The sequence below is a fragment of the Orbicella faveolata genome, unplaced genomic scaffold (assembly GCF_042242905.1).
Source record: "Orbicella faveolata isolate gen_17 unplaced genomic scaffold, um_ofav_v1 contig_34, whole genome shotgun sequence".
NCBI lineage: Eukaryota > Metazoa > Cnidaria > Anthozoa > Scleractinia > Merulinidae > Orbicella > Orbicella faveolata.
This window is the reverse complement of record NW_028301563.1, coordinates 32,570,805-32,580,473: the sequence shown is the minus strand read 5'-3', so window position 1 is coordinate 32,580,473 and position 9,669 is coordinate 32,570,805. Positions and strand designations below refer to the sequence as shown.

At 39.2% G+C, this 9,669-nt stretch overlaps 1 protein-coding gene and 1 pseudogene across 1 annotated transcript; both read right to left on the bottom strand.

Moving 5' to 3' along the window:
* Nucleotides 1-377: 377 nt before the first annotated feature.
* LOC149105814 (uncharacterized) lies at nucleotides 378-6,801 on the bottom strand. Its single transcript, XM_089272389.1, has 4 exons — nucleotides 5,734-6,801; nucleotides 3,181-3,253; nucleotides 2,371-2,792; nucleotides 378-1,221 (listed from the first exon to the last, which is right to left on the bottom strand). Exons 1-4 carry the CDS (start codon nucleotides 5,734-5,736, stop codon nucleotides 574-576), a joined length of 1,146 nt encoding a protein of 381 aa, XP_089128515.1. The 5' UTR covers nucleotides 5,737-6,801; the 3' UTR covers nucleotides 378-573.
* An 85-nt stretch (nucleotides 6,802-6,886) lies between these two features.
* Nucleotides 6,887-9,216, bottom strand: LOC149105813 (uncharacterized; annotated as a pseudogene).
* Nucleotides 9,217-9,669: the final 453 nt, after the last annotated feature.

Here is a 9,669-nt window from a genome sequence, read left to right as displayed (position 1 = left end):
CCGTATATGGTGGATTAATTCTCTCACTGTTCTTCCTGTGTTGAGGTCGAGTATTTGGAATTCCCTTGTCCTAAGTGGAAGGCTCATTTTCTGGAGGGAACTACCACAAACCACCCAACCCGGACCCTATTATACAGGTCAATATAGGCAAGGTACCATTAAAGCTCTATTGAGATCTCCCCCATTCCCCGTCTTTAATAAGCCTCCCACCTATGCAAGTAGAATTTTGTTATAGCTCCTCTCAGTCTATTAATCTCCTGTTTGCCTACCCCTATACTTAATCACGGTAAGTATAACTCGGACCTCTTATATGAGGTGCCACTTGGGTACAAGCGAAACAATTGGGTACTTTAACAAACCACGACGGAAATGAAAACGTCATTAAACAAATGCTTTATTGAGAAGGACAATGGCCTTGCACGTGCGTTATAAATCTGGGTACATTTCTCAGCCGTCTTCTGCAGGCAACTAACAACTACTCAAAGGAACATATACTGCGCATGCTCTGCCGCAATGTAGCGGGCAATGATATCAGTATTGCCAGGCTACCTAGCTAAAGACAAAAGAATTGTGTCAAGTATCACGGGCACAGTTCGTGAGTTCTTTGACTTTCTCTATGAGAAAAAACTTAAACATAACCAAGTTTAACTTGTTATCGAGATCTTCTGTTCCATGAAGTTTAAAAGGATGAATATAAAAGAACTTATCTTTCGTGAAGTAAAGATGCCACAAAAATCTGCTATCAGTTCCTCGAGAGCCTAGCTGATGATAACAAATGTAAAGGCCAGGAAGGCGACCGATGTTCTCGTTTCGTTCACCTAACCGATTTATAGTCGGTACGGCAATTTCCAGGAAAACCTTTCGCCTGTAAAACATGTTTGAAAGAATGGAGAATGTTGTGGCATGCTTTTGGGGAATGTACAGAAAGTCCGATCGACCTCGGAAGCATCTCAAAGTTCCCTTACTGTTCTTTAAAAGAGCATTCAAAAGCTGGACTCCGTTGACATTTTCCTTCTCCAAAGTCATGTTGGCCACATCTTCGCAAGCTCTTTCGCAGTTCTTCAAACCGTAAGTTGAATTCCACCACTGCCATTTTAGGCCTCCGGTTTCCTTAACGCTCTGCGAATACAAGTGGCTGGATTCCTTGGATTCCCAGATCTTTTCCCCATCAAAATCCGAAAACTTCCAAAACTTTAATATGACGTCATCATACTGCAGCGACTACATCCATATACTACAGCTACTACATCCATATACCACAGCTACTACATCCATATACTACAGCTACTACATCCATATACTACAGCTACTGCATCCATATACTACAGCTACTACATCCATATACTACAGCTACTACATCCATATACCACAGCTACTACATCCATATAGTACAGCTACTACATCCATATACTACAGCTACTACATCCATATACTACAGCTACTACATCCATATACTACAGCTACTACATCCATATACTGCAGCTACTACATCCATATACTACAGCTACTACATCCATATACTACAGCTACTACATCCATGCACTACAGCTACTACATCCATATCTACAGCTACTACATCCATATACTGCAGCTACTACATCCATATACTACAGCTACTACATCCATATACTACAGCTACTACATCCATATACTGCAGCTACTACATCCATATACTACAGCTACTACATCCATATACTACAGCTACTACATCCATGCACTACAGCTACTACATCCATATCTACAGCTACTACATCCATATCTACAGCTTCTACATCGATATAGTACAGCTACTACATCCATATACGACAGCTACTACATCGATATACTATTCTATAGCTGCTGCACTTACTACAGTTTCTACAATAATTACGGATACTACAGCAACCACATGCATATACTAAAGCTACTCCACGAATTACAACTACTGCACATACTATAGGAAGCTACTCTAACTCTTACAGCTTTACACATACAACCGCTACCACGGATATAAGACATATAACGCTGTACTTCGGTAAAATTTGTGTCCCATACGTAAGGAATATATGCTGCTATACCGCAATGAAACAGCAATGTCAGTGATGCCAGACTATCTAAAGACAAAACTATTGCATTAAGCATCACGATTACAGTTCATGAGTTCTTTCACTTGCTCTATCAAAAAGAGCTTAAACATAACCACGTTTAATTTGTTGTCGAGTTCATCTTTTCCATGAAGTTTAAAAGAATGAGTAAACAAGTACATATCGTTCGTAAAGTAAAGATGCCAGAAAAATCTGCTATCAGTTCCTCCAGGGTCTTCTCGATCATAACGAATATAACGACCAAGGAGGCGACCGATGTTGTCGTTTCGTTCCACTAACCGATTTATAGTCGGTACGGCAATTTCCAGGAAAACTTTTTGCCTGTAAAACATATTTGAAAGAATTGAAAATGCTGTGGCATACTTTTGGGGAATGTACAGAACGTCCGATCGACCTCCAAAGCATCGTAGTACCCCAGGTAACCGCGAATGATTTCCACCGTGAGAATGTCTGGGGGTGCTGCATTGTCGGGCGGACCGCAGAATAACAGGTTAGGGAAGGCAGGTTTATACAGAGCAACTAGATGAGGTATACTGTCGTACAATGGATAATTGTAGACAATAACAAGCAAGATGTCTTTGAAGGCGTCTTTTAAGCAAGGCTTGGAATCTTCCTTGTTGATCTGAGAGCTTCCATTTGATAGATTTGTCTTTATGATGCGGTATCCAGGAGGTTTTTCCGCACAAAAATTACGTGTGAAAGTAAAATCTTTAAAAATAGAAAGAAAGCAACGTAGTTTGTATACAGAAATTTTTAGTTAGAAGGTAGCACAGAGGCAAAAGGCAACTTCTCTATTCGCCTCGTGTCTTAATCTTCCTCCAATGTTGTGTATTCCTGTGTCTTAGAAAACTGTAATATATTTTGCACATACGTGAAAACTGAATTTGTTAAACTGATCGATCGTGACGTAACACATCGCTCATTTGCCAGTTAACAGTATTTCCACTAACTGTACTTTTCAATTTGAGATATATTAGTATGGCAATCAGAATCGAGTAATTTTTTCATGTATATTATTCACACCGAAATTGGAGTCAATCGATGGTTATATATTATAATATAAATAACTTTAACAAGACAATGATTGTATAATTACCTGAATAAATTTTCAAAATAGCCACGGTCATTGCGAGTACAATACACAGCTGGTAACGGCTTGGAACATCTCTCTAAAGATACAAAACCGCTGCATTACTCTTTTTACTCGCGAGTTCTGATAATTAATTTTTCTTACCTGTTTCTATAGACTAGTTAGAACAATAGTTTTGAGGATTTGGTAAAAGAAAATATATTCTAGAATGTCTTAAGCTCTGTGGCACTTGGCTGGTACGAGTCTTGTGGACGTTCTGATACAAGATGAACGGCATGTGAACTAAGCTGTAGCCCTGAACGGAACGAATCATCGTAAATAAAGACTATAGATAATTCGAAAACGGTAAATACATCTATTGGCTTCTTTGTGAGGCAGAATGTTTTAGTCATTTAAGAGTCAAAAAGTCCCGCCACCATATACTTCACCGAGTTTGCTGAAATTTGCCATACAGCCTTTTATTAGAGTCCTAATTACGAAATGGATCTTAAAAAAAAGTTTCAATTCTATTTACTTTGGAAAATATCGAGAAGGCCCATTTGGGGTGACTAAAATGGCTATCGAAGGGGTACTTCTGACTTAAATACTAAGCCTACCATCACGGTTTCTCGATACTTCTTTTTACAGGTAAAAAGATCTATTCCTCTATTTTGTATTTATATAATCCCTCTATTTTGTATTTATATAAACAAATCCGGAAAACGTAACGGTTTAGATGGCTAACGGACAAAAAATTCGAAGGTAATTTTTGTCGCTTTGAATAGTCACAAATTTAAGGCTGGTTTCCATATGATCGCAGACGATCGCGGATCGCGGATCGCAGATCACAAAAAGTTCTGCGATCGTCTCCAATCGTCTGCGATCATATGGAAACACACTTCTGCGAACGTCTGGCTGGCGTTGAACAGGGTAACGTTAGTAACGAGAAATTTATGGAGGAAGTTGCGCGATATGAGTGCGTTTACCACCGTAACAGTAACGATTTCAAAGACAAAAACAAAAGGGCTAACTGCTGGGAAAAAATCGGGGAGAAGTTTAGTTTACCGGCCGCTGAGGCGGAGGTCAAATTTCGCAACATAAGAACTGCGTATGGTCGTTATCTGACGCGATTGAAAACGCTACGTTCTGGATTGAGGCGAGATGCAGTGCTAAGGGAATTTTAAAATAGGTTGACTAAAAGAAGAAATAAATTTGCTTGCAGCAAAATTTCCTCCTCGACGTCCGCCGTATTGTTTGCTGCGCTTTTCCCGCCAGCACAACGCGCGTGTAATTTTGACACTGCCCGAAATGTATGCAACAGTCGGCTCTGCGATCGTTTCCGATCGTCTCCGAATATATGGACACAACTCTCTTTGTGATCGTCTGCGATCTGCGATTTGCTATCCACGATCGTCCCCGATCGTCTGCGATCATATGGAAACCAGCCTTTATTCAACAATTAGATTAGTCTCTCTCAGTTGCAGTTCTTTCGCGTGATAATTGATTCTGCTATCTCCAATGTTACTTCGATTAAGAAGTAACTATTTTGCCTGAAGACAGCTTGGTTATTGATGATAATCTTCCATTAATAAAAATATGGGGAGCTGTCACAGAATAGATAAATATATTATAATTTCAGTGTAGTATTTTGGCCATTTCTGCGGACAAAGAAAACGATTCAGTTGTCGAGATTTACGTGTGATTTTAATCATAGTAAAATAATAATCAGTAGCAAATTCGATTTATATCAGTTCAAATATTGCAAAAATATCCCATAGCTTCCCACGATGCATATTTAATGCCTAATGTGTGTATTAAAACATAAAAATATAAATATGAAAATATGAGAAGCACTCTTTTTCGTGAGAATATATTTTTTAAGAATATCGAGGTTGTAATTTGCGGAATTTTAGGATTTTAAACTCCCGAGGCTGAGCTTTTGAAAAGAATATCATTTTGTGTGTTGAGAATTTGAAAAGTCAACTGAATACAATTAAATGTGTTTTAACTAAACCGTATGAAATTCATCCTTTCTCTAAAAGGCAAAACTAGCCAATAAAACAACGTTAGCTGTATGTTCGATTCGATGCTAATAATATTTCTGCAAGACGTTGTGTCATATCAAGTATTATCGCCTACAGTCTGGCTCCAAAAGTACTTCAACGCCATCAAAGCCATGTGTTATGATAGGACAGATAATCTAGCGTTGTGCCGGCGCGTTCCACTTTGTATTTGTATCTAAGAATATTCACAAAATAGGCAGAAATAAGAGTATTCAGGCTGGGCTGGAAAAACAATATTCTTATAAAAATCAGTGTATAAGACAATCCAGACACTTGCTGACGTTGAATAATATTCAGTTTCTGATTTCAATGTCCACCTTTGATTCAGAGGAAGCTACCCTCTGTTTACAGCGTTTTGGAAATCGCCCAGGACGTACTTTCAATCTCTCTTTCCACGCAGTTTTCCATACAAAAAACGTAAATTACGCGATCGATTAAAAATACAAGTAAAGTCAAGCTTAACTGCTTAAAATTTTGAAATTTATCTCTCTCTAGAAGGCATATTAAGATCACCTACCATTTTGTTTGCATCCAATGTGGATATGGACGACGGATGTCGAAGTGATGCAAAGGACGGCCGATTGACAAACTAATGTGAGCTTTCAGCACTTGATTCACTCATTTTTATGCATGTTATATACGCGCCTGTACATGTGCGTGCGCTAAAATAATGCTATTGACGTGGAAATCTTGCGCAGCAGGGATGCGCAATGCAATACACCATAATGATCTTAGTTGAACGTAGAAACACAAAAATACAAGAATGAATTAAAAGCGAATTCCACGCACGCTGATACCACAGAAGAATTCTTTTCAAATTGGAAAAATCACCTGAAAATAGTTATAAACTTAACTGATGTGCAGTGACAAATAGTCGACACATATGTAGTGGATGCCATTGCAGGATTTCTCGTAGTTTTTCAAACTAAAGCTAAGGGATGGTTAGCCAATCAAAGCGCTCTTAGTACATTATCATAATTTTTATAGACTTATATGGTAAACATATTTTTGCTCTCAGCCACTGCAGGCCAACGTTTTCGTAAGAAAATTGACCGTGCGAAGAATTTGCAGCCACAATGGAAAATCACTAATAAGCGTTTTAAACAGGGCGTGACGTCAGTACAACCAAAAAAATTCGAAGCGGTGCTTTTTACGTCACATAAGTGATCTGAAGGGTAAAAGAGATGATTAACAGAGGCGCTTTGTGTGAACGTTTCGTGCAGGGTGAAAATCCGTGTAGACCCGCGTGAGCTGTCTACGTCAGCAAAATCCACGTCAGATGATTGGCTATTTTTTGATCCTCCTGTTACGTCAGAAACCTTGAGTGATCTAAAACTCAACCTCGTTCCCAGGGGGAAAGGCCTTGGGAACGAGGTTGATCTAAATTTAACTGGAGAGGGAATAACTTGGTTATAAACCGTATATGGTGGATTAATTCTCTCACTGTTCTTCCTGTGTTGAGGTCGAGTATTTGGAATTCCCTTGTCCCATGTGGAAGGCTCATTTTCTGGAGGGAGCTACCACAAACCACCCAACCCGGACCCTATTATACAAGTCAATGTAGGCAAGGTACCATTAAAGCTCTATTGAGATCTCCGCCATTCCCCGTCTTAAATAAGCCTCCCACCTATGAAAGTAAAATTTTGTTATAAGTCCTCTCAGTCTATTAATCCCCTGTCTGCCTACCCCTCAGGGAGACAAGAGTTGTTTTAATTTAACAAACGTATCATTTTGACCGTCTCATTGTCTGCTTCCGGTGTCATTTTCCAGGAAAAAAAAAAATTATCATCACTCTCATTGCATGCGTTGGCTGCGCCCGCAATACGAGCGGCAGTAAAAACCGACCTGTCCGACCGAAACCATAGTCTTTTCTTCCCAGTTGTTTTGGCCTCTTCTATAACTCTTAACTCAAGAATTCTGGGTTTTTATACTTAATCAACGTAAGTATAACTCGGACGTCTTCGATGAGGTGCCACTTGGGTACAAGCGAAACAGTTGGGAATTTTAACAAACCACGACGGAAATGAAAACGTCATTAAACAAATGCTTCATCGAGAAGAACAATGGCCTTGCACGTGCGTTATAAATCTGGGTGCATTTCTCAGCCATCTTCTGCAAACAAGTAACAACTACTCAAAGGAACATACACTGCGCATGCTCTACCGCAATGTAGCGGGCAATGATATCAGTATTGCCAGGCTACCTAGCTAAAGACAAAAGTATTCTGTCAAGCATCACGGGCACAGTTCGTGAGTTCTTTGACTTTCTCTATGAGAAAAAACTTAAACATAACCAAGTTTAACTTGTTATCGAGATCTTCTATTCCATGAAGTTTAAAAGGATGAATATAAAAGAACTTATCTTTCGTGAAGTAAAGATGCCACAAAAATCTGCTATCAGTTCCTCGAGAGCCTAACCGGTGATAACGAATGTAAAGGCCAGGAAGGCGACCGATGTTCTCGTTTCGTTGCACTAACCGATTTATAGTCGGTACGGCAATTTCCAGGAAAACCTTTTGCCTGTAAAACATGTTTGAAAGAATGGAGAATGTTGTGGCATGCTTTTGGGGAATGTACAGAACGTCCGATCGACGTCGGAAGCATTTCAAAGTCCCCTTGCTGTTCTTTAAAAGAGTATTCAAAAGCTGGACTCCGTTGACATTTTCTTTCTCCAAAGTCATGTTGGCCACATCTTCGCAAGCTCTTTTGCAGTTCTTCAAACCGTAAGTTGAATTCCACCATTGCCATTTTAGGCCTGCGGTTTGCTTAACCCTCTGCGAATACAAGTGGCTGGATTCCCTGGATTCCAGATCTTTTCCCGGTCAAAATCAGGAAAACTCCAGAACTTTAATATGACGTCATCATTGCTGTAGAAATACCCCTTAAAACCCGGATGCTGCCTTATTGCTCGACCCAGGCACTCGTATCCCAGGTAACCGCGAATGATTTCTACCGTGAGAATGTTTGGGCTCGCTGTTTTCTCAGGCGGTCCGCAGAATAACATGTTAGGGAAGGCAGGTTTATACAGAGCAACCAGATGAGGTATACTGTCGTACAATGGATAATTGTAGGCAATAACAAGCAAGATGTCTTTGAAGGCGTCTTTTAAACAAGGCCTGGAATCTTCCTTGTTGAGCTGAGAGCTTCCAATTGGAAGATTTGTGTTCATAAAGCGGTGTCCAGGAGATTTTTCCACACCAAAATTAAGCGTAGAAGTAAAATCTTAAAAAAGACAAAGAAAGCAACGTAGTTTGTATACAGAAAGACAGTAAAACTCAAATTAAGTAGCCCTAACAACAAAAAGGCTAGGATTATGTAAATTGAACAACTCTCTCTTGGATGACAGCTAGGTAACTTTAATTATAGAAAATTATTCTTCCATTAGTGAAAAATATTCTGGACTAAAAGATGAAAGGCTGAAATGGGAATTAGTTAAAATGGAGCTGAGAGGTCTTACAATCCCTTATGCCAAAAAATAAAAAGGCAAAAACATTCGTAGAAAAAAGAGAGATTTCCAAAAGAGACTGAGCGATCTAGACCAACTCATTTCCAGTGCTAGCGGTGTCCAGAGCTCTCGGGCAAATTACCTAGAGGCTGACATAACCAATTGAAGCAGGAACTTTGCCTCATCTATGAAAACAGGGGAAAGGGTTTAATTGTTCGTTCTAAAACAAGATGGATTTAGCAGGGTGAAAAACCGACTAAATATTTCTTCAACCTAGAGAAACGAAATTACAATAAAATAATAAAGGAGTTGAAGCATCTGGAGGGTAAGTCAGTGACGAAAGAAGAAGAAATACTAGAGAAAACTGAAATATTATATAGAAAGCTCTATACTTCTATACTTTTATACTTCTATACTTTTATACTTTTATACTTCTATACTTCTATCTTAAGGAGTGTGAAGATATTTATGCACATTTATTAGAGGTAAATCACCAGGCGAGGATAGATCCAGTTATAGCGTAATCTTCTCCTTGTTTTTATCTTCCAATTAATATTCTTGCATGGCTGATGAATTTACAGCCAATCTTAATGAACGTAAACTCTTGACAATTTTTTTCCTTTTTTTGTGTGTATAACTAGTAGCGATGATAATAGGAGTGTGAATGGTAATGTTTTAGGTGACATTCGTGGATTAAAACGATATCGTTGGACCTAAGTTCTGAGTACTGTTGATGTCTCTGAGGATGATTCCCTGTAGGAGATCCGGTACTGATCCCCGCAACCAGAGAGTTTCCCCGGGTTTTTACAGAAGTGCTTTCCCAGGCCAAAAACCTATTATCACTGTGACAGTAGTGTGGATGGAAAACATTTGACGCATTTTTATAGTGAAACCTCCGTTTTCATACTCTTTCGGCCTAAAGTGTGCGGGGCCTTAATCCTCCAGCAGTGTTCTGCATTCTTATGTATTTTGGCTTATTTTTACGTCCTTCGTTACAAAATTATAATAT